The sequence below is a fragment of the Thalassophryne amazonica genome, chromosome 13 (assembly GCF_902500255.1).
Source record: "Thalassophryne amazonica chromosome 13, fThaAma1.1, whole genome shotgun sequence".
NCBI lineage: Eukaryota > Metazoa > Chordata > Actinopteri > Batrachoidiformes > Batrachoididae > Thalassophryne > Thalassophryne amazonica.
The window spans coordinates 54,762,894-54,788,962 of NC_047115.1; the positions used below are offsets into that span (position 1 = coordinate 54,762,894).

The following is a 26,069-nucleotide window of genomic DNA, read 5'->3' on the forward strand; positions in this document are numbered from 1 at the left end:
CAGTTGAGTCCCGACCCCCTGCCCACGGACCAAGTTTTAATGCTACTGTCGACCCACAATGCAAAAATAATAGTAACACACAGTGACTTGGAGAAGTAACTTTAATCTGATTACTCATTTGGAAAGATTAACGCGTCAGATTACAAAAAAAAAGGTTAGATTAGACACGTTACTAAGTAACGCGTTACTAAGTAACGCATTACTGGCATCACTGCTCTCTATGTAGATTCACATTTTCAAGGAAAAAATTCAGATCTTTCATGACTATAAGTATTCTACGACAGCCACTGCTTAGGGGACTGTTAGTAACTTTTTTTCCAGTGCATTTTTCCTCAAATATTCAAGGAAAGAAGATAAATGACAAATGCAAAGAGCACAACACCAAAACAGAGCTCTTCCAACAATTTCGCACGCATGCACCATTGTGTGGAGACCTGTTGCATTATGTGTAATGACAAAAGACCAAATACCACTCTGAAAAATGTTCCTAAGCCCACACAAATGAGGAGGGGTTGTGTCAGGAAAAAAGGACTGGTACCGACTGGCCAAAAAGGGGAAACAAGCTGGACAGGATGTGCAGCAGATTAGGGTGACAAAGGATGCAGAGGGGAATATGCTGTTAAGATAGGAGAGCATGTTGAGAAGGTAGAGAGAGTACTTTGAGGAGTGGATTAATGAGGAAAATGAGAGTGAGTGAGTGAGAGAGAGAGAGAGAAGGTTAGATGATGTGAAGAGCTTCACTGAGTGTGACGGATTAGTAAGGATGAAGGGAGGACAGATATGAAGAGGGTGAAGAGCAGGAACACAGATGATCCAGATGACATGATTATGTGTGAGGAGGCATGAAGATGAGGCGAACCAGTTAGGTTTTTAATCAGACTGTTGAATAAAATCTTGGAAAGAGAGGGAGTACACCTGAGGAGTAGGGGACAAGTGTGCCTGGCCAGCTGTCAAAAGTACAGGGCATTACCACTGATCAGCCACAGCATGAAGTTATAGGAAAGAGAAATAATGGAAGTGGGGCTGAGAGGAAAGGTAAAGATCTGTAAGTCGAAATATGATTTCATGTGAAGAAAGAACACTACAGGTAATGGAGAAGTATAGACAACACCAGAAAAAAAAGACCAACATATGGCCATCAGGTATTGCGAAGACCTGGCGTCCGTCCGTCTGTCCGTCTGTCTGTGTACAGCATAAGTCCAGTTCTATTCCTGCCACAGTCTTCAAATTCACATTTTTTAGGTTTATCTGAATTAATACAAACACAGATCTGCTTGTTTAAATTCTCTGATCAGGCTTATTGGTATTAAAATGAACCTAATTCCTGAACTGAAGCTTTACTTGTAATCTCAACCAGGCCTGTTAATATTATAATTAAAGTTATACAAAATGAACTAATTTGTTAATGTACAATTGCCACAGTTGTCTAAAAGTATGATGCATGTGCCTATAGCCTGCAAACAAAATTGTTTACTACTCACTCTAAATGTGTTGATGACCCCATATCAGCTATCTATTCAAGAGTATGTAAAATTTGATATTAATGCCTCTGAGGTTAAATCTCAATTAAAAAGCCAGAAAATGGTGTCATCACTGAAACATGAACAAATCTGTGGAGTTGGATGTTGCTCCTGTGCAGACAAAGTGTCTATTGTACAATAACAGACAAGTTCCAAAGATGGGGCTGCTCTCCGTGTGGGCCACAAGGCTGTTTGAATGCAATGAGTGGGTTGTCCACAGACAGCAGAGGGGATGGGCTAAGCTCAGCCGGACAAAGACAGTGACTGTGCAAAAAAAAAAAAAAAAATCCCCGCGAAGCTCTCTCCAACATCACTGTGTTTCTTACAACAGGACATGAAATAATTTTTACTCATCATTTCAACTATTTACTGATAGCCCACTTAAATCAAATCAGAATGGAGATCACAGTCACTCAGGCAGACATGGACAGGCCACACCCTCCTATACTATTACAGATTACAGAGAAAACAGCATTGTTAAGATCATATCAGTACAAGAGCAACCTTTTCACCAACTCCAATGTCACTGCATTAAATGTTGTGGATCCATGACACATTTGATAAACAGATGCATTCAGAGCACACAAGTACATCAAGATAATCTGCTGACGGGTGAGGAGAGTTTTGCTCAGTGCTTAATTTGTAAAGTGGGAGGTCCCGGAGGGCAGAGGATGGGTGGCTCCGGTGCAGAAAAAAAAATAAGGGCGGGGGGGGCGCTTGCGAACAACGCTGTGCGCCACACCGAAAATAAACTGGGCATGTATTGTAGGCCTAATAACACTAGTCACACCAAATCTGGATAGAGTACAAATTCCTGTTTAATGATGTACAGTGGTCCCTCGTTTATCGCGGGAGTTACGTTCTCCGCGTTCACACTGGGCGCGACACGAGCGACTGCAGCCACAGGTTGCCATGTAATCCCTATGTAAGGATGCGTTTTGGCGCCAAACCGCGCAGCGCGATGCGAATGAAGCGATTTTGAGCGTTTTGCGCGTTTCTGGCGCGATATTGCATCGCGTCACGTCATGTTGCCCTCCTCCCCAAGTTGAAAAATCTGAACTTTTTCGTCTTGTCGCGCCGCGATGACCAATCAGGGACTGAATATGTAGTGACGTGGAGATGTCTGGAGATGTCTGCTACCAGATACATGTCCTGTATCTGGTAGCAGCCTGTGAGCAGGACTTATGTCTCTTTTGTCCTTTATTTCACAATCATAACAGAGTTTTTGGAGCGAGCAGCAGCCCCACAGCAGCAGGGAGCGGAGTTTCTTTTTCTTTTCTTTTTTTTACGTGCGCGCGCGAGGGAATCGTCCATGGAGATTATTTTACTTATTAACTACACAAATGTATAATAAAGCAAATGGTGACTGGTTTCTAAAGACAATTATGACCGAGTTTTTTTGGGAAAGAGCGAGGAGCAGCCTCAAAGCAAGCCGCTGAGTTTCGTTCTTTTTTTTTTTTCTTACGTGCGCGTGCGAGCGAATCGTCTGTGTGGAGAATATTTTATTAATTAACTACACAGATGTATAATAAAACAAATGGTGACTGGTTTCTAAACACAATTATGATAGAGTTTTTTGGGGGAGGAGCGAGCTGCAGCAAGCCGCAGAGTTTTGTTCTTTTTTTTTTCTTACGTGCGCGCGCGAGCAAATCGTCTGTGTGGAGAATATTTTATTAATTAACTACACAGATGTATAATAAAACAAATGGTGACTGGTTTCTAAACACAATTATGACAGAGTTTTTTGGGGGAGGAGCGAGCTGCAACAAGCAGCGGAGTTTCTTTTTTTTTTAAATTGTTTACATGTGCGCGCGTGAACGGGACAGTTGGTCCTCAAACTGGGTCCCGCAGAGGTGGAAGGACCGCTGAAAGCGGCCGTCATCCAGACGCAGCTCCTGCAGCAAATAATGATACTCTCTGTATTGGGAGCTTTTCACAACAACTCGCTCCGTGTGATCAAGGTCCGTCATGATGACTTGACGCCGAGCGGAATGGAAGCTCCTCCTATTTGATGACGCACCAGGGCGAATTTTCGCAGCGAAAGTCCACCCAAGCAGAGCGACACACCGGGCGAAGGAGGCGCGTCCGTCGCCACGCGACCCCCGCGAATTTGTAGCGTCTGATCGCGCCCCTGTGAACATGGCATAACCCGCGATAAACGAAATCCGCGAAGTAGCGCTATTTTTTACACTTATTATAGATGTTTTAAGGCTGTAAAACCCCTCACTACACACTTTTCTCAAACACGCATTAACATTTTCTCACTTTTCTCTCTTGTGTAAACACTCTCTTTTTTCTTCTGTGCGAGAAGATAATAAACAGACATACGCAGAACACAATGCGCGGCTTTCCCTTCACTCACTGCCTCCGGGGATACAGATGCGGGACCCGCAAAGAATCCAAGTCCTCTCTCGGTGGCCACGGAGCTCTGCGGCTACGGTCAACATGCGGAACAAAACAGCGAGCGTAGCCTCTGGACCTGTTGCCAGATTTGGCGCAATTCCGCACAGCAGACAGGAGGAGGTGTGAGTGGCAGTGAGACCAATTGCGGTGATTTTTTAAAATATTTTGTTAGTCAAGAGAGGTGGTGGATCACGGATCCAGTATAAATAGCTGGCGGAGCCAACGTCAGAGGTTCCGGAGCGCGCGTCCGAGGTTCCAGAGCGCGTTCCGGCTTGCTCCCCATCAAATTAAGCCCTGGTTTTGCTGAAACATGATCAAACAATATAATTGCAAAGAGTAAAATGTCCAACCATAAAGATTACAACTATTTACATTACTATGAGTCTTATTGTACAAAATAAAAGTAAACCAAGAAGTGATATCCTTTAAGTGAATTTTTATTGTTGATTGCATAAACTGCATTGCTCGAAAGAAAGAATTCTGGCCTGTGAACATGGGTCTGTGTCACTGAGGTACAGGGCACTACCTTTACAATCTATGGTGCACGGTCTGAAGTGCATAGTGCACACACATTTGGACTATCTTGAATTCCACTTTGTAATTTACATGACAGCACAAAGTAAGGCACAGGGTCCAGAGACATTGTATTTAGTCACTTAATTCTACTTTGCTAGCCATGACTGCATTTTGGTCATGACATGAAATAAGGCTGAGGCTATTTAGTATTGCGTATGCAGAGGGCTTCCGTACATGATGATGTAATGCAACTTATGTACTGATGTGCATATAAGTCACATCAACATATTAACATCTTAGACAGCTATTCTATTTTTCCACTTGCATTGGCCCACAGTTTTGTGACTTTATATACCAAAATGAATAATAAATGCGGCCTTAGCAACATGAACAAAAGTGCTCTGAGAGCACAATATCCCCCACTGGTAAATGCTGCTTTTGTACCGTTGCCTGCTACATTCTGATAATATTTCAAAAAACTGTACCAAGTTTCTCAAAATTCCTCCTAGAAATGTCAGAGGAGTTGGTTTCAGAATGCAGACACCAACTCATGAAACTGACAGTATCAAGGTTTGTTAATCACAGGCCATAACTCTGCCAAAATGCGTCAATCTTGTACAATATGCATATTATCAACATATAACAAAGATTTATACCACGTTACATGAAATTTCTACTAAAAATGTAAGACAAGTTGATTTCAGAATGCAGTCACCCAAGCATAAAACTGACAAGAGTCTAGCTTTGTTAATCAAAGGCCATAACGCTGACAACAACAACAAAAAAAACTAAACAAAACAAAAACAAATACAAAAAATAAAATAAAAAAAAATAAATAAAACAAAAAAGCGATCAATCAATCAATCAATTTTATTTATATAGCGCCAAATCACAACAAACAGTTGCCCCAAGGCGCTTTATATTGTAAGGCAAGGCCATACAATAATTACGTAAAAACCCCAATGGTCAAAACGACCCCCTGTGAGCAAGCACTTGGCGACAGTGGGAAGGAAAAACTCCCTTTTAACAGGAAGAAACCTCCAGCAGAACCAGGCTCAGGGAGGGGCAGTCTTCTGCTGGGACTGGTTGGGGCTGAGGGAGAGAACCAGGAAAAAGACATGCTGTGGAGGGGAGCAGAGATCAATCACTAATGATTAAATGCAGAGTGGTGCATACAGAGCAAAAAGAGAAAGAAACACTCAGTGCATCATGGGAACCTCCCAGCAGTCTAAGTCTATAGCAGCATAACTAAGGGGTGGTTCAGGGTCACCCGATCCAGCCCTAACTATAAGCTTTAGCAAAAAGGAAAGTTTTAAGCCTAATCTTAAAAGTAGAGAGGGTGTCTTCCTCCCTGATCTGAATTGGGAGCTGGTTCCACAGGAGAGGAGCCTGAAAGCTGAAGGCTCTGCCTCCCATTCTACTCTTACAAACCCTAGGAACTACAAGTAAGCCTGCACTCTGAGACAAGACCTTTCTAATTTTAGAGATATTGCGTAAATGCAAAAAAGCAGTCTTACATATTTGTTTAATATGCGCTTTGAATGACATATCCTGATCAAAAATGACTCCAAGATTTCTCACAGTATTACTAGAGGTCAGGGTAATGCCATCCAGAGTAAGGATCTGGTTAGACACCATGTTTCTAAGATTTGTGGGGCCAAGTACAATAACTTCAGTTTTATCTGAGTTTAAAAGCAGGAAATTAGAGGTCATCCATGTCCTTATGTCTGTAAGACAATCCTGCAGTTTAGCTAATTGGTGTGTGTCCTATGGCTTCATGGATAGATAAAGCTGGGTATCATCTGCGTAACAATGAAAATTTAAGCAATGCCGTCTAATAATACTGCCTAAGGGAAGCATGTATAAAGTGAATAAAATTGGTCCTAGCACAGAACCTTATGGAACTCCATAATTAACCTTAGTCTGTGAAGAAGATTCCCCATTTACATGAACAAATTGTAATCTATTAGATAAATATGATTCAAACCACCGCAGCGCAGTGCCTTTAATACCTATGGCATGCTCTAATCTCTGTAATAAAATTTTATGGTCAACAGTATCAAAAGCAGCACTGAGGTCTAACAGAACAAGCACAGAGATGAGTCCACTGTCTGAGGCCATAAGAAGATCATTTGTAACCTTCACTAATGCTGTTTCTGTACTATGATGAATTCTAAAACCTGTCTGAAACTCTTCAAATAGACCATTCCTCTGCAGATGATCAGTTAGCTGTTTTACAACTACCCTTTCAAGAATTTTTGAGAGAAAAGGAAGGTTGGAGATTGGCCTATAATTAGCTAAGATAGCTGGGTCAAGTGATGGCTTTTTAAGTAATGGATTAATTACTGCCACCTTAAAAGCCTGTGGTACATAGCCAACTAATAAAGATAGATTGATCATATTTAAGATCGAAGCATTAAATAATGGTAGGGCTTCCTTGAGCAGCCTAGTAGGAATGGGGTCTAATAGACATGTTGATGGTTTGGATGAAGTAACTAATGAAAATAACTCAGACAGAACAATCTGAGAGAAAGAGTCTAACCAAATACCGGCATCACTGAAAGCAGCCAAAGATAACGATACGTCTTTGGGATGGTTATGAGTAATTTTTTCTCTAATAGTTAAAATTTTATTAGCAAAGAAAGTCATGAAGTCATTACTAGTTAAAGTTAAAGGAATACTCGGCTCAACAGAGCTCTGACTCTTTGTCAGCCTGGCTACAGTGCTGAAAAGAAACCTGGGGTTGTTCTTATTTTCTTCAATTAGTGATGAGTAGTAAGATGTCCTAGCTTTACGGAGGGCTTTTTTATAGAGCAACAGACTCTTTTTCCAGGCTAAGTGAAGATCTTCTAAATTAGTGAGACGCCAATTCCTCTCCAACTTACGGGTTATCTGCTTTAAGCTGCGAGTTTGTGAGTTATACCACGGAGTCAGGCACTTTTCAGAGGAGCTACAGCATCCAAAGTTGTCTTCAATGAGGATGTAAAACTATTGACGAGATACTCTATCTCACTTACAGAGTTTAGGTAGCTACTCTGCACTGTGTTGGTATATGGCATTAGAGAACATAAAGAAGGAATCATATCCTTAAACCTAGTTACAGCGCTTTCTGAAAGACTTCTAGTGTAATGAATCTTATTCCCCACTGCTGGGTAGTCCATCAGAGTAAATGTAAATGTTATTAAGAAATGATCAGACAGATGGGAGTTTCAGGGAATACTGTTAAGTCTTCAATTTCCATACCATAAGTCAGAACAAGATCTAAGATATGATTAAAGTGGTGGGTGGACTCATTTACATTTTGAGCAAAGCCAATTGAGTCTAATAATAGATTAAATGCAGTGTTGAGGCTGTCATTCTCAGCATCTGTGTGGATGTTAAAATCGCCCACTATAATTATCTTATCTGAGCTAAGCACTAAGTCAGACAAAAGTTCTGAAAATTCACAGAGAAACTCACAGTAACGACCAGGAGGACGATAGATAACAACAAATAAAACTGGTTTTTGGGACTTCCAATTTGGATGGACAAGACTAAGAGTCAAGCTTTCAAATGAATTAAAGCTCTGTCTGGGTTTTTGATTAATTAATAAGCTGGAATGGAAGATTGCTGCTAATCCTCCGCCTCGGCCCGTGCTACGAGGTGGAGGCGGAGGACAAGAGAATTTAGTTTCTCATGGTCTGAGAGTCCTTCAGGTGCTTTTAATAAGGAGTGGCTTCCATCTGGCCACTTTACCATACAGTCCTGATTGGTGGGTTGCTGCAGTGATGGTTGTCCTTCTGGAAGGTTCTCCTCTCTCCACAGAGGAATGCTGGACATTGACAAATTTAATAAATCTGCAAAAATCTCAAAAACATTGTTATTATGGGTTATTGTGTGTAGACATTTGAGGAAAAAATGAATTTGATCAATTTTTAAATAAGGCTATAACATAACAAAATGTGGATAAAGTGAAGCGCTCTCAATACTTTCTTGATGCACTTTACATAGATAAATAGGGATGATAACTACCTGTGAGTCAGTAAAGTGTGATAAGATAGCATTCTAGACTTCGCTGAGAAAAATAATAAACATTACTACTGCATGGAATGCAGATCCGTGCCAATGTGATCTGTTGACAACAATGCAAAACGTGATGGTTAAAAAATAAAAAAGATTCCCTGAACTAGAGCCAAACCGGTGTGCCCTGCCATTCCCCATCTACAGACAAACAGGTTCAGGCATTTCCGCAAAAGCTTTGTATCGCATTGGCGTTTACGTGAAACAGGTGTTTTTGGTGGCCGAAAACACTACTTTTTGAAAATGGGTCTCTGAGACGTGTCTTCCTGTGGACAGCCTATACGGAACTTTTCTGAAACAATGATGCCACAGCCCTGCCTCTCTAACCTCAGCTGCTCATTATAAATTACATGTTGTTTGTGTAATAACTTTTTTATTTTTTGTCTTGGTGGATCCTTAATGGGATTCATTTTCATCGCTAACAGAATGCTGACAAGACAAAGAATACCTGTGGTGAATGCTGGGATCATTCTAACCAATAAAATAATTGCAGAAAAGATTTTCAGCTTTGAAAATAAGTTATTTTTTTCTTCTTGTGGTGGGACAAAGCAACAGCTTCCTCCAGCTCAGGCTGAGAAACCTGGAGCAAACACCAAGGGATTTCTTTATAAATGCTGCTTTTATTCACAAGTAATTTCCATAATAAGGAATTAAAATATTTCCAGACATCGCCTTCCAAAACAAGGCTGTCTTATATAGATAACAGTTTTTGGCTGTGATGATGAACCCGGCTGAAAGGACGCAACAAGTCAGATTAATGGACTTTATATCTGCTTGGTGTGCTGCTTTGTAAAGTTCTAGCTTCTGCTGCAACATTGATTAGTTCTGTAAAGAGGTTATGTGCATAGTCCACATCTTCTCGTTTTTTTTTTTTTGTTTTTTTTTTTTGTGGAAGCATTACCACATACAGGGTTGGCAAATATACTATAGCATTTTCAGCGGTTTCGTGTGGACAGAGATATTTGTTGAAATGGTGCCGTGTTTGTGGAACTCTTTTTGAGAAAGGCAAAGAAAAAGACTGTATAGGGAAAGTTCCATTTCAAAGACCTCAGTGTTTGTAAACAAGCCACTTAATCCTTCTGTTGTGATCACTTATATTAGCCGTTTACTATGGGTAAAAAAAAAATTAATAATTAGGATTAGGAATTCCTCTATAACAGCTTTACGAGGGCTGTCCATAAAGTATAGGTCCTTTTTATTTTTTTCAAAAACTATATGGATTTCATTCATATGTTTTTATGTCATACATGCTTGAACCCTCGTGCGCATGCGTGAGTTTTTCCATGCCTGTCGGTGACGTCATTCGCCTGTGAGCACTCCTTGTGGGAGGAGTCGTCCAGCCCCTCGTCAGATTTCCTTTGTCTGAGAAGTTGCTGAGAGACTGGCGCTTTGTTTGATCAAAATTTTTTCTAAACCTGTGAGACACATCGAAGTGGACACGGTTTGAAAAATTAAGGTGGTTTTCGGTGAAAATTTTAACGGCTGATGAGAGATTTTGAGGTGATACTGTCGCTTTAAGGACTTCCCACGGAGCGAGACGTCGTGCAGCGGTCCCAGCCGCCGTCGTCAGCCTGTTTCAAGCTGAAAACCTCCACATTTCAGGCTCTATTGATCCAGGACGTCGTGAGAGAACAGAGAAGTTTCAGAAGAAGTCGGTTTCAGCATTTTATCCGGATATTCCACTATTAAAGGAGATTTTTTTAATGAAAGACGTGCGGGCGGATTGCAGCGTTGGCTCGCAGCCGCCGCGACGCTCTGCCACAGGAAAAACACCTCCGTTGGAAGCCTTAAAGACAAGTTGGAACATGTCCAGCTGTTAAACAATTTCTCATATACTCACTCCACTGAAAGCCATCAAAAGCCTCCTGGATTTTACAAATGGTTATCAACACGGAGGTGTTCTTCCTGTGCCGCCGCACCGCGCCGGCTGCGTCCCGACGCGCGGACCCGTCCGCACGTCTTTCATTTAAAAAAATCTCCTTTAACAGTGGAATATCCGGATAAAATGCTGAAACCGACTTCTTCTGAAACTTCTCTGTTCTCTCACGACGTCCTGGATCAATAGAGCCTGAAATGTGGAGGTTTTCAGCTTTAAACAGGCTGACGACGGCACATGGGAGTGCTGCACGACGTCTCGCTCCGTGGGAAGTCCTTAAAGCGACAGTATCACCTCAAAATCTCTCATCAGCCGTTAAAATTTTCACCGAAAACCAGCTTAATTTTTCGAACTGTGTCCACTTCGATGTGCCTCACAGGTTTAGAAAAAATTTTGATCAAACAAAGCGCCAGTCTCTCAGCAACTTCTCAGACAAAGGAATTCCGACGAGGGGCTGGACGACTCCTCCCAAAAAGAGTGCTCACAGGCGAATGACGTCACCGACATGCGTGGAAAAACTCACGCATGCGCACGAGGGTTCAAGCATGTCTGACGTAAAAACATGAATGAAATCCATATAGTTTTTGAAAAAAATAAAAAGGACCTATACTTTATGGACAGCCCTCGTATTTTCCTACATGGACTAACACTGAATTAAAATATAAAAAGATACAAACATCTTCTCCATTTAGTGCTAAAATAACAGGAAATGGCTCCAACATGTCACATACAGAAGCCCGCTGCATACGCAACAACTGTGTATAGCCACTTTCATGAATCGGATTGTCATCCAATAAAAGAGTCACAGTATGTTGGAACCTGGTGCACTGCATTTAAAAAGTGGGCTAAAATGAGATGTTTTCGACCTCCTTAGCAGATATGTATGCAACACGTCAAAATGCCCCATGGGAGAGCAGTAAAAAGCTTCCTGAGGTGAAGCCGTAAGGTGTGTTTTGTATTTTTCTATTCAAGTTCACTTATATTTCATGCAACTGTTACTGTCAATCCAGATTTGTTTGTCCGTGCAAGTTGTGTATGGTGAAGCTGAACGCTGCACTGTACGCATAGGAGAACAACTTGGTGGTCTACAGCGCACTCGCTTTTTGGTGCGTCGACTTACTGCTTAAAGAATGCGGGCACTGGGCAAGCGCATTGGTTGGACACTAGCTATGACACCTGTGCTTTGTGCTGGGTGGAAGATTAGACCCATAGTTCTTTGTGATGGCATGAGGCCAATTCTTAAACTATGAAGAAACAGAAAGGAGATCTATAACATCCTTAATATCCATAAAATGTTTTCTGACACAAGAACAATCTTTCTGAAAATTTCACTAAAATTCATCCTTCAAATTTTGAGTTACTGCACACACAGACAAACAGACACACAGATGATCAAAAACTTCCTAAATACAATTCTTTTTTAAAAGCGCTTGCAAAAATCTACACAATCATCGTTGTCCAATCGTTTAAAAAAATATTCTGACAATCTCCTGCGGCTATTAATGCCATATGGCACTTTGACATTTTAATGAACGGCAAGGAGAGACAACTGAACCACCAAATGTCTAATCCATTAAATCTTTCCTCATGTCAGACAGTAATCGACTGCTGGAAAAGTAACAGCCCCTCCATGCTGATGACCTACCAAGCAGGATTTACAAGAACAGCGTGATGTCATGCAGCCACTGCACAGTGAGCTATTAAATGCTGTAGCATTCCTTTAACTTATTCTTCACATATCCAGACCTTTAGTAAAGCCAGCATTGAATTTCAGTCTGATCCAAAGCAAATTCCATTAAGTGTATTACTAAAGCTAACACCTAATTATTGTGGAATTCCTACGGATGAAGCAATAAGAAGTACATGCACGCTCCCAATCAAGTCTGATCTGCTTTGTCACCAAGTTCACCTTTTTTTCACTACTTCTAGTCACCTTATTCAGCCCCGCCCACTTTTACAACAGAGGCATTTCCGTTTTGTCTTAGGACTTCCGGTGAGCGGTGTTTTCAATATCGAACAATGGAAGATATTACATGGGTAAAACAAAAACCTTTTTGAAAAGCTTAAAGGGATCGACTCTGGTTCACCCACGGGTCATAACAGAGTGGGAAGATGACATGAAAAAGTGGCCCGCGATTATTTTTAACTACATTGTGTTGTCACTTGGCGTGGATGGTTTGGCTATGAGGAACTACGAGCTTTGCACCGCACAGCGCTGCTGAAGCTCCTATAAAAGCACAATCAAGTTAAAATACTACCCGACAAGTAGTACCACCATAATGCCAAGATTACGTGACGTTAATATATGTATGATGTTATTTCATGCAGTGCTTGGTTGTATCTAATGCCAGAAACGCGACGCTTACCCGTTTATCTCACTAGCATCCGCCGTGGCTTCTTCAAAGCAGCGTTGTAGTCCAACCATTTCTCTGGGTACAGATCCAGTGATGTGGGTTTTTCTCCACAAAATAAAAAGAACAGGCATAGGGACGTTTGGGTGGATTTTTCAAATTCAGCGCCTTTAGCTAGCACCGGAGATCCTCATCTTTCAACGGAGGAGGGAACAAGTTAAATGCTCATCCACAGCACTCAGATCTCTGCTTTCCATGTTCAAAACATCGTTCTGAAGGCAAAAGTTTCCTCTTCTTCCAGTTGTTGTGCAACCCACGAACTGAACAATTAATGTTGCTCATGTTTGGACACTTCTAGCGTACTGTGTTTCCACGTAGCTAATGATCAGACACAGTGGCAAACCGGAAGTTGTTTGACAAAATGGAGCCGCCCACCCTGACTTCCTGAATAAGGTGAATAAATGTACTCCACTGATTTATTCTAATGGTTAGAGATTAACAAATATTATACAGGTTTTTTATTTCTCCCTCATCTTGCTCAGAAGGCATGTCGGAGACTTGAGACTTGTATTAATGTCCTTCTCTGCTGTATTCCACTCCACCACAAAGATGTGACTGGTGGTACAACAGACAAAATGTGCACAATGTATGATGCACACTCATACAGTCAGTGGAAGCAACTTGGGGACCTTGCACAAGGCGGACCTTAATGAGTTTCAAACTGAGGATCCTCTGACCGTCTCTGCAATGCCCCAGTTAGGGTCCCATGGTCTATCCAAAAATGCATCACCAACATCAAAATGAACATCCAACATGGCAGGAGGAAATAGAGCCCAGGAAGAGCAGCCGGCTTTGTCAGACAGACAGATAGCAATTTGATGATGATAGGTCTCAGCAGATGGCACTGCCAAGACCTTCAATAGATGCCCCCCTGGCACCCCAGGATGCCAGACTGACTTCAGGATGCCCTGCTTGTTGCTCCAATGACTGGAAGCCCTACCTGTCTTGGAAGCCCCACGTCATGTGGAACTGGATGCATTAAGATTAAAGGCCCAAAATGGACTGCTTTTTCATTTCAATTAAGAAGTGCTTTTGATGATCTTCTGTTTTTTTTGTTTCTGTTTTCCATTCTTCTGTTTGTTAAGAAATTCTTGTAAAATTGGTAAAAAAAAAAAAAAAAAAACTTAAGTGTTAGAATGGCCTAAGCAGTGGGTCACCCCTCTGAGTCTGGTCTGTTTGAGGTTTTTTCCTCATTATCATCAGAGGGAGATTTTCCTTTCCCCTGTCACCTGTGTGCTTGCTCAGTAGAGTTGATAAAGTTAGACTACTCGTTTGAAGCACTTTGAGGCAGCACTGTTGTGATTTGGCACTATACAAATAAAATAAATTGAGTGGAATTGAATTGATAGCTGAGGGGTAAAAATGAAAACAGCAACTGCAATAATAACTAGTGTTTTCTATTTTATAACTAGGCCACTGCCTGTTGTGTTGCTAATTTGTTTGGTCCTCACTGATGATCTCTGCTGTGACAATGTGTCTCTTTGATGTGTGCAGACTATCACATGGGGAGAAGCTGTAAGTCATGGACAATCACATATTCTGCAAAACAAATTAAAGAACTAAAGCACCAATAAACAAGGGGTTTTGGGGGATGGGGTGGGGTTCCTTTGCACTTAGTGGGCAACATAAAAAGCTTGCACACTGAACTTGTACTTGTGCATCACATGTAGTGTCATGCAAAGGTTTTTGGGATGTGCTTTAAACTATTAAAAAATTAAAATGTGTTAAATATCTTATGTCAATAAATAAATTTTAAAAAAGATTTAAAATTGCTGGAATGGGAATGTTAAGACATTTCAAATTAGATTACCTATTGACATACTGATGAAGAGGAGAAAAACACTGAACACTCCACTTTTATTGAAATTCTGGCATGCCTAAATTTTTCCACAGCACTGAAAGAATAGAATGACAAATTTATAAGGTTTTTCTCCTCCAAAATTCTGGAGGCATTTGACAACAATGTAAAGAAATTAATATTGACAAATCTTGTAATACTTTTCCTAAACTGTGATATCTTTTTGTTGTTATCTTTCATGAGACTACACACGTTTTGTCTCTTTCTGCTATTTTCAATACTAATCCAATTACATTTTTTCCACAAATCTGATAATATCATGTTGACGGTAGCAAAATATTCAACCGTTTCACATTTGATGTATTATTTGATGACACTCCCAGTCGCACCCTGACTGTAAAATGTGACCCCTTAGAATGTGAATAACCCCCTTGTGTTTGATGATTTGCGGACTTTAATGCTGGATTACGGTCGCAAATATCTGTTTTCCCTGCAACGCGTTTGCGACTGTAAAAGCCAGCATTAACATGCGCAAATCAGACACAACAGGGTTATTCCCTAAATACAAGGATTTTTAAATTTACAAAGAATACAGATTCCTATTTTCTATACTGATGCCAAAAAAAATCTTGGCCAATTCTTGCTGCTAGCTCACAGATATGATGCAAAAAACACTCTTGGATTTCCACAAAGAAATGATTAGCCCACCAGCTGTCTTAATTATCAATCAGGATCGCTCTTCGGCTACAAATTTACATTCAGACTAACACTATCAAATTTTTCCACAAACATTAAATATGATTTGATTTTTTAAGGGACATTAACATTACAAATCAGAATCCTGAGCTGCCAGGTTAAACAACGCTTCCATTAAATCTGAAGTCGCGAAATGCAACATGAAAACATAAAACATGTCTTAACCTTCCTTGAAAAAATACATCATATGTGCAACGACTGGTATGGAATTTACCATGCAAAAACTCCATGCGTCATATCAAAATCAAGCTCAAATTTGACAGCTCTCGTGGCTGCAGCCTCCTAAATGTGCTGCATCATGTGATCCCAATAGAATTCGGTCTGCATTGTTCAGCCTGATGCCACAGCTGACAGACCATGCTGGCTGCAACACACAACAGCTGAGGGAAAATGCTCACTGCAAATATTTCACACAATAGTGTATTATTTGACACTCTGGTTGACCATGTAGGCATGGTAAAGGAGTTAAAGCGTCGCTGTCAGTTTGTGTCTCGACAGGCCCAGGTGGCCTTGCACAGTGACAGTATCACGAAATGTGAGGTAGCGCGGGGCGGTGAGGAGGGTGGTCTGTGGAGTTTAGGGGAAGGGATAGGGTTAGAAATAGTAAAATTTTAAAAACACGTCACAAAAATTTGACTCATTTTGTGATGTTATCACAATAATAAAAGCATGAGACTGAGCTGAAACTGGATGGGAAACCCCTTGTAAAAAGTGTTACCATAGTGGCTGACTTTGCCATATAATTTCATCCATTATTGTAACAATTATTAGAAAAGTGATTGTTATCTGGCCAAAAATCTGTAAACAGTCTCTTATATTAATGGAATTAAGCCTTAGTGACAATACCAACATTTTTTAAACTAGTTATTGAGCTTCCTGTATGATTTAGCCCGCTAATGTAATAATTTCATCAGCTATTATAAGAAGAATCAGAAGTCATACTCATATAAAGAGGTGTTAGTTATATTACTCACTACACAACGGGAGCAATAGGGGATTAAGGACTTTGCCCAAGGGCCCTTAGTGATTTTCCGGTCAGGCTGGGATTTGAACAAGGATCCTCTGGTCTCAAGCCCAACAGCTTAACCACTAGACCATCACCTCCCCTAACTAATAACTACAACCCCTGGCAAAAATTATGGAATCACCGGCCTCGGAGGATGTTCATTCAGTTGTTTAATTTTGTAGGAAAAAAGCAGATCACAGACATGACACAAAACTAAAGTCATTTCAAATGGCAACTTTCTGACTTTAAGAAACACTATAAGAAATCAAGAAAAAAACAATTGTGGCAGTCAGTAACGGTTACTTTTTAGACCAAACAGAGGGAAAAAAATATAGTCTCACTCAATTCTGAGGAATAAATTATGGAATCACCCTGTAAATTTTCATCCCCAAAACTAACACCTGCATCAAATCAGATCTGCTCGTTAGTCTGCATCTAAAAAGGAGTGATCACACCTTGGAGAGCTGTTGCACCAAGTGGACTGACATGAGTCATGGCTCCAACACGAGAGATGTCAATTGAAACAAAGGAGAGGATTATCAAACTCTTAAAAGAGGGTAAATCATCACGCAATGTTGCAAAAGATGTTGGTTGTTCACAGTCAGCTGTGTCTAAACTCTGGACCAAATACAAACAACATGGGAAGGTTATTAAAGGCAAACATACTGGTAGACCAAGAAGACATCAAAGCGTCAAGACAGAAAACTTAAAGCAATATGTCTCAAAAATCAAAAATGCACAACAAAACAAATGAGGAATGAATGGGAGGAAACTGGAGTCAACGTCTGTGACCGAACTGTAAGAAACTGCCTAAAGGAAATGGGATTTACATACAGAAAAGCTAAACGAAAGCCATCATTAACACCTAAACAGAAAAAAACAAGGTTACATTGGGCTAAGGAAAAGCAATCGTGGACTGTGGATGACTGGATGAAAGTCATATTCAGTGATGAATCTCGAATTGGCATTGGGAAAGGTGATGATGCTGGAACTTTTGTTTGGTGCCGTTCCAATGAGATTTATAAAGATGACTGCCTGAAGAGAACATGCAAATTTCCACAGTCATATATGATATGGGCTGCATGTCAGGTAAAGGCACTGGGGAGATGGCTGTCATTACATCATCAATAAATGCACAAGTTTACGTTGATATTTGGACACTTTTCTTATCCCATCAATTGAAAGGATGTTTGGGGATGATGAAATCATTTTTCAAGATGATAATGCATCTTGCCATAGAGCAAAAACTGTGAAAACATTCCTTGCAAAAAGACACATAGGGTCAATATCATGGCCTGGAAGTAGTCCGGATCTTAATCCAATTGAAAATCTTTGGTGGAAGTTGAAGAAAATGGTCCATGACAAGGCTCCAACCGGCAAAGCTGATCTGGCAACAGTAATCAGAGAAAGTTGGAGCCAGATTGATGAAGAGTACTGTTTGTCACTCATTAAGTCCATGCCTCAGAGACTGCAAGCTGTTATAAAAGCCAGAGGTGGTGCAACAAAATACTAGTGATGTGTTGAAGCGTTCTTTTGTTTTTCATGATTCCATAATTTTTTCCTCAGAATTGAGTGATTCCATATTTTTTTCCTTTGCTTGGTCTAAAAAAGTAACCGTTACTGACTGCCACAATTTTTTTTCTTGATTTCTTATAGTGTTTCTTAAAGCCAGAAAGTTGCCATTTGAAATGACTTTAGTTTTGTGTCATGATCTGCTTTTTTTCTACAAAATTAAAGAACTGAATGAACATCCTCTGAGGCTGGTGATTCCATAATTTTTGCCAGGGGTTGTATAACAATATTGGTTGAGTTTCCCCATGCAGTTTCACCCACTACTGTAATAATTATTAGGAAAGAGATTATCAGAATGTGTAAACACACTCTTATATTCATGGAAAGAGGGATTATAGTAAGAATACCTATATTTATTATGCAACACAATAGGCTGTTATTACAATAGTGGTTGAGTGTCCATGCAATTTCAACCACTATTGTAATAATTATTAGGAAAAATGATTGTTATAAGACTACAAATCTGTAAGAGGGCTTATAGTAGGGAGGAGTATTATTTCAAAAAATTTTGAACTCTATATATTTTTGCATGGAATATGGAAATATACATGGAATAAACCATAGCAGTATAATTTTTGGGTCATTTGATTCCAAAAACCCATATGGACGGAGCGTTTGAAAATTTCAAGTAACGCGTGTGTCGTATATGTGCTGTTGACGTAGAAAACTACTCTGTTGCTTATAATTAGTTCATTGTGGCCATGTCATTCTTTACATGTGATGATTATACTCAACTGATGTTCCTGAAATAAAAAACTACATAGATTTTGTTTGTTACAATTGATTGTAACATATGTACTGAAATTAGATTTTTTGTCAGTTACTTTTAAAAAACACCAGATAGGCTTATTGTTACTATAGACGTTGAATATAAACTTGGGGTCAAGCAACATTTGGAGCCAAATTTCAAGTCTCTAGGTGCAGCAGTTCTCAAGATATGACATTTTCTTCTATATTTTTGGCGATTTTTTGAACCCGATATCTTCACTGGCTCCGTCCATATGGGTTTTTGGAACCAAATGACCCAAAATTTATCCTGCTATGGTTTATTCCGTGTATATTTCCATATTCCATACAAACATTTATAGATTTCCAATTTTTTTTAAATAACACCCCTCCCTACTTATAGTAACAATACTAACATTTATTACACAATATAATAGGCTGTTATTACAAAACTGATTGAGTCTTTCATGCAATTTTGCCCACTATTGTAATTATTATTAGGAAGGTGATTGTTATGAGAACACAACTCTGAAACCAGACTGTTGCGTTCATGGAAAGCAGACTTATATTAACGATACTAATATATATTAGAACAGTGGCTGACTTTGCTGCACATTTGTGCCCAGTTTTGTTAGAATTATTACAATGATTCTGTTTCCTCATACAATTCTGCCCCCTCTTTTATTTTTAATTATTAAGAAAGTGACTTGCTATCCAACTCAACTGCTGCCATCCTGTATAAACATACTCCATATATACATGAAAAGAAGTATTAGTAACATACGAACATTAATTACAAGTGTTTGAACTAGGTGTTCATTTGTGCCCACTAATTTAAAATTATGACAACAGCTACCATTCCTACAATAACCGTTACAACTCATTTAAAATCAACTCTATTAGTGATGATCAGCTGATTTAAGACTGATAGAGATGGCTTAACACCACAGTAGAGTTGATTTAGCACTATGTTGAATGTCATGATACTGCACTGGCTGCAGTGTTGATTTAACACTGCAGTATTTTACATTGTACTGTTACACAGATACTGTTAATTGGAATGATTGAATTCAGTAAAACCTAAATGGAGCAGCTACACAACTCCTGGTTCTGCTGTATCACTGTCCTCCTATATGACTCAGAATCAATCACATTCTAAACTGTCATTCCACTTAAAAATAAATAAATAAATAAAATACACAAATAAATAACCATGAAAGTCACGAAATGACCACTCTTTGTTCAATTATTGCCAGGCCTTTCAAGTTGGAACTTCGACATCATTTCGGTTAATCAATGACTTAAAAAATAAAGCTTTTGGCTGCTAAAATCCGGATTCAAAGTGATGTCATGCGGGAAATATTCCCACTTTCCCACAGCAGGGCGCGCGAGCTGCCACTTATTGACCGCTAATAGCCCAAGAAAACACAACAAGCACGAGCTCCTACCTTTATATTTTTCCAAAACATCTTCATAAGCCTGGAGATATTCCTGTTCGTCCGTAAGCACAAAAGGCCGCGGTGCGTACTGAGCCATGAGCCGGTGTTCCCGGTGTTCTCCACAGACTGGACACAGCTACCGACGGGGACACAGCTGACAGTGTGCACGTGCGCGCGGGCGTGTGTGTGTTGAGGAAACGCCCCTAAATCCCTCCCCTCGCCTGCGCCCTGTCCAATCAGAAGCACTTCCTCTGAGACTTCCATGAGATTGACAGGAAGGGTGTGCGCTTCAAAATAAATAAATAAATAAAATCCCAAGGATAAATCAACTCCCATAATTGTGAGTATGTGCTTGCATTCTATACATACATACATACATACACACACATATATATATATATATATATATACATCGTATATGTGTATGGGGATTATAATGAAATAGATTTCAAATTCCACAGCTTCAGCAGTAAAGTAGCGGAAAACAATTTGTTAAGCAGCAAACAAAGAAACGATCTGACATATGTTGCCAGATGTGCCTTGTATAAGCAGTTTTACATATTTTCTGTATGTTTAAAAACTGGATATGAGACAATCATTGTTTTTTTATTTAATTAACTGTTTCGGTTTTCATTTGTTTATTGTAGGAGGCATCCTATTTTCAAAATGTGTTTGGTTTTTTGTTTTTGTTTTTTTAGGCCTTGATTCTCATAGTTTGATTCCTACAGACATGGATAAAGACATGGATGACCTCTAATTTCCTGCTTTTAAACTCAGATAAAACTGAAGTTATTGTACTTGGCCCCACAAATCTTAGAAACATGGTGTCTAACCAGATCCTTACTCTGGATGGCATTACCCTGACCTCTAGTAATACTGTGAGAAATCTTGGAGTCATTTTTGATCAGGATATGTCATTCAATGCGCATATTAAACAAATATGTAGGACTGCTTTTTTGCATTTACGCAATATCTCTAAAATGAGAAAGGTCTTGTCTCAGAGTGATGCTGAAAAACTAATTCATGCATTTATTTCCTCTAGGCTGGACAATTGTAATTCATTATTATCAGGTTGTCCTAAAAGTTCCCTGAAAAGCCTTCAGTTAATTCAAAATGCTGCAGCTAGAGTACTAACGGGGACTAGAAGGAGAGAGCATATCTCACCCATATTGGCCTCTCTTCATTGGCTTCCTGTTAATTCTAGAATAGAATTTAAAATTCTCCTTCTTACTTATAAGGTTTTGAATAATCAGGTCCCATCTTATCTTAGGGACCTCGTAGTACCATATCACCCCAATAGAGCGCTTCGCTCTCAGACTGCAGGCTTACTTGTAGTTCCTAGGGTTTGTAAGAGTAGAATGGGAGGCAGAGCCTTCAGCTTTCAGGCTCCTCTCCTGTGGAACCAGCTCCCAATTCAGATCAGGGAGACAGACACCCTCTCTACTTTTAAGATTAGGCTTAAAACTTTCCTTTTTGCTAAAGCTTATAGTTAGGGCTGGATCAGGTGACCCTGAACCATCCCTTAGTTATGCTGCTATAGACGTAGACTGCTGGGGGGTTCCCATGATGCACTGTTTCTTTCTCTTTTTGCTCTGTATGCACCACTCTGCATTTAATCATTAGTGATCGATCTCTGCTCCCCTCCACAGCATGTCTTTTTCCTGGTTCTCTCCCTCAGCCCCAACCAGTCCCAGCAGAAGACTGCCCCTCCCTGAGCCTGGTTCTGCTGGAGGTTTCTTCCTGTTAAAAGGGAGTTTTTCCTTCCCACTGTAGCCAAGTGCTTGCTCACAGGGGGTCGTTTTGACCGTTGGGGTTTTACATAATTATTGTATGGCCTTGCCTTACAATGTAAAGCGCCTTGGGGCAACTGTTTGTTGTGATTTGGCGCTATATAAAAAAAAAAAATTGATTGATTGAAATTGATTCTGCACTTTGTCACACCCACTGCACTGATCTATACTCAGTTTGACATGCCCACTGAGCTATTCTGGACTCTGTGTGGCACACCCACTGAGCTGTGCCACACCGTACGTGACACTTCCACTGAGCCATTCTGCACTTTATCATACCCACTGCACTGATCTATACTCTGCTCGACACGCCCACTGAGCCATTCTGGACTCTGTGTGGCACACCCACTGAGCTGTGCCACACCGTATGTGACACGCCCGCTATGCTGATCTATACTTTGTGTGAGACGATCTCTGTGCCAATTGGTGCTGTGTGTGATAGGAAAGCATGAGACAGAGACAGATTTTAAAAACAGGACGTAGGACACACCACTGGCTGGCTGTGAGAGAATACGATCAATATGGCTGCCATGTTATGTAGGTAAAAAAGTGCTTGGCTGCATCAAAACAAATGGTGACAGGAGCTGCTCACGTCTGTCTTTTTGTACAGAATAAACAGTCATCTCAGGTACTGTTTCCTTTTGTTTCTGTCTATTACATGAAAATTCAGTAAGGTATATCTTATATATTATATTCCGATTCTAAGGTGGAACTATGCCAGTATACAAAGGTATATCTAAATAGGAAGAGTAAAATAGGAGAGTAGAAAAGAGTAGCATAGAGCCACTTAGGTGCCTGGTCTTGAGAACCAGGGATGGTAGGTTAAAAAGCTTTTTTATCCCATGGGAACTCTCCCTACCCACCCAAGCAGCTCAACAAAAAGGTATATATAATAAGTAATAAGACATAAGAAGGATAAGACATCACAGGAGAAGATTGTAGTAAAGGTAATTAGTATGTAGACTAGTAGTGAAATCAAATATAGTCAGTAGGCTAAGCTGTAGAAGCAGAAGCTGAGAGTGTGTGAGTGTAGTGGTATCTATCTAAAGTAACTCTGTTAACATGTTCAATGTTATCACAGGATGATTAAATCAGCAGGTACGATGGGGTTAAAAATCTTAAATCTCAACTAAAAGTGAGAACAATTATTATTAAAGCTGTGATGTGTTTACTCTGCACTCTAAATTCAAATATACTGCGAAGAAAATCATCCAGGCAGAAGTTAATACTCTTGCCTCCCAGCAAGAAGGTCCCAGTTTCCAAACACCACCATGACAATTCTCAATTGTGTCAAGATCAGGAAGGCCATCCAGTGTAAAGTTGTGCCAAATCAGCCTGTAGGTCCATACTGGTTTCACTGTGGTGACCCAGAGCATAGAGAAACCAAAAGTGATTAATACTGCAAAGAAAAGCAAAGAACAATAATCATAATTATAGCAGAAAAAGAAGGTTCTCCGCTCTTCTGCCAGTCACAACAATCCGGTGCAACCAGGTCAGGATGAAACTTGAAAAGGAACGGCAGTGCAATAATGATAATGTAGTAGGTCCCTTCGGCTGCTCCCTTGTTTGCACTCAGGGTTGCCACAGCAAATCCGAGGTGGATCTGCATGTTGAATTGGCACAGGTGCCCTTCCTGAAGCAACTCCACATTACATGGAGAAATGCAGGTGTGGGGTTTGAACTGGGAACCTTCTGGACTGAAACCAAGTGCACTAACCACTTAGCCACCACCCCTGCAGTGCAATAATAACAATAATGATGATAATAATTGTTGTTTCAGGAGTCATAAAAGCAGTATTATCACTATCATTTTATTAATCTTACAATTTTACTCACTCTGGAAGGGATTGTAGGCTGACGAAAGATTAATTTTTCAAAGAAAAAAGTGATACTTTGTGTTGCAAAAAGAGATTGCACCTCTGCCATGAAAATGGTATTTAAAAAAAATGTCACCAGTGCCCCCAGGTGGTTGGAAGCCAGGGTGACTGCCATGTCCCTACACCAGGCGCTGCCCCTGGAAGATTTAAATGACAGTCTCTTACAATCACAAGCTGGTGGACCAAAATGCTGTAAAAATGTGGCCAGTGTACAGTGAGTTTGAGACACGTCTCAGGTCAGACTGTTCTTCCTCCCATTCCATTTGGAGAGAGGGCATGGCAAGCAGCAGCTCCTTTCCATTTAAAGAAACAGTCACAAAAGCTGGTTGCTTCTTGACACCACTGATAACATCATGTTAAAAAGGGTGTAGGCTGCTGTTTAAAGACTGATTTTATAATCCAGCTCATGAAATAATCAAACACTGCAAAGTCTTTTTGTGACATTTGTGTCAAGAATCAATGTTAGCACATAAAACCAGCAGCAAAAAAAAATTAAACAAATACAAAAAAAAAAACTATTTTAAAAGTTCTGCCAAGCAGCAGATTTAAAATAGCCATGTGCTTAATTTTACAGCAAGTGTTATGGCAGACAAAAATATAGTATCTCCAGTGGTCACTGCTATATCTGGAATAAGATGAAACAGGAAGATCATTTTTATTCAAAACACACTGTATAAGAAATATAAATAATATTTCTTTAATTAAACAACGCTAATATACATGCCTGGTCACGATCCAATAAATGATATATATATATAATTTTGTTATTATTATTCAGTATTTTGGTGATCACGGTCTTACCTGCGATCCGGAGCACAGCTCTCTCCGCTGGATCCAGCACGGATCGTCCCTGGATCTTCCTTTTGGACTGCTCATGTCTGGGCAGGTTCCAGGGTAAAGTGTCCCCGGGTGCCGGCGATGCCGATCCGGATTTAAGACTGTAATTATCCTCGTCTGAGAAATCGGCCGAGGAGGACATGGAGCAGTGCAGGGAAGGGTTCCCTGAACTGGAGCTCTGCTGTGAGACAAAAGAACAACACAATGCTGATTCACACAAATGAATGACAACACGCAAGTTCACAAACACAGGACAAAAAAATAAGATATTTTTAGGTTTATTGTCCCCCTCTTACCATGACAGATCAAAGCGCGCAGCGTGAACACATGTTCAGGTGTGAGGAAGCTCCGTGACATGAGCCGCCGGCCAAACCATAAATGACAACAATAAAAAGACTGAACCGAAAACAGAAAGGCGACGTGAAATCAACAGTGTCTGGCTCCCCCGCCAGGTCAAAAATAAGACTTACCGCTGTGAACATGGCGAGCTGTCAGCTGGCGAGGAAGAAAGAATGTTTTCCTTCGTTCAGCCACACATCCGTGCGTCATTTAAACGGCGTGCCACGCCCTTTGAGGGATGAAGCGACGGTCCCCTGGGAGCATTTGGAATTCGGGAGGGTGAGCTGAGTTCACGTCCACAGAGATGAGAGGATGACTGTGCGCTCTGCGCTCCCAGGCAGAGCTGGACTGTGATGACTGAGAGCCAGACTGCATGTGTGCGCGTCACGCCCGCCAGCTCCAACGGAAACAGTGGAGCTACAGCGCCATCCGTGCGCAAAATGTGCTGCTGCTGACTCGAAATATGCTTCAAAAGCACAACAGCCACACGCAGGATAAACTGCAGGGAAAACGTACTGATTTACTGAGACCGGTATCAGTTTAAACCAGATTAATAAAAATAGTAAGACCGATCGGCTGCTCCCTTGTTTTCACTCGGGGTCGCCACATCAGATCCAAGGTAGATCTGCATGTCGACTTGGCACAATTTCAGAAATAATTTACAATAATAACTGAGGGATTTTATTTTATTCCTTTGCCTGTAACTCAAGTAACACATTTACATTTACATTTTGAAACCTGGGAATGAACTGGAGACCACGCGTGTCTCCAAAAAGTCCTGGATTTTTTAGTAACATTATTATATGCATTTCTCCAGGCCATCCATTCTTTCATTCATTTTCTGTTGCTTATCTGGGTCTGGGTTGCGGTGGCAGCAGACCAAGCAGCTCACGCCACACTTCCCTATCCTCAGTCAAGTCCTGTAAAGGCACCTTGACAATTCATCCCCGCATTGGCACACAATCTTACGTGCCAATGAGTAAGCCCAGTGTAAACTGTTGCAAACTGTGTGTAAACTGTGCATGGCTGCATGCCAGTGTGCAAAGAAAATTCTGAAATGTTCAAAATTTCTGGCACGCATTAATTTTGTGCCACTTGCATGAACTAGTTGTGAACACTGCGCAACCTATTCGAAAACTGTGTG

At 40.5% G+C, this 26,069-nt stretch overlaps 1 protein-coding gene and 1 long non-coding RNA gene across 2 annotated transcripts in view; one reads left to right on the forward strand and one right to left on the reverse strand.

Moving 5' to 3' along the window:
• The window catches only part of dst (dystonin), a 318,051-nt gene that overhangs the window by 273,305 nt on the left and 18,677 nt on the right, over window positions 1-26,069 (reverse strand). Inside the window, exon 4 of the mRNA XM_034185302.1 lies at window positions 24,551-24,760. Coding sequence (XP_034041193.1) covers window positions 24,551-24,760 — 210 coding nt within the window. The remainder of the gene's footprint in view (window positions 1-24,550; window positions 24,761-26,069) is intronic.
• LOC117523708 lies at window positions 644-25,348 on the forward strand. Its single transcript, XR_004564589.1, has 3 exons — window positions 644-654; window positions 13,004-13,009; window positions 25,094-25,348. It is a non-coding gene; the product is annotated as an uncharacterized LOC117523708 (long non-coding RNA).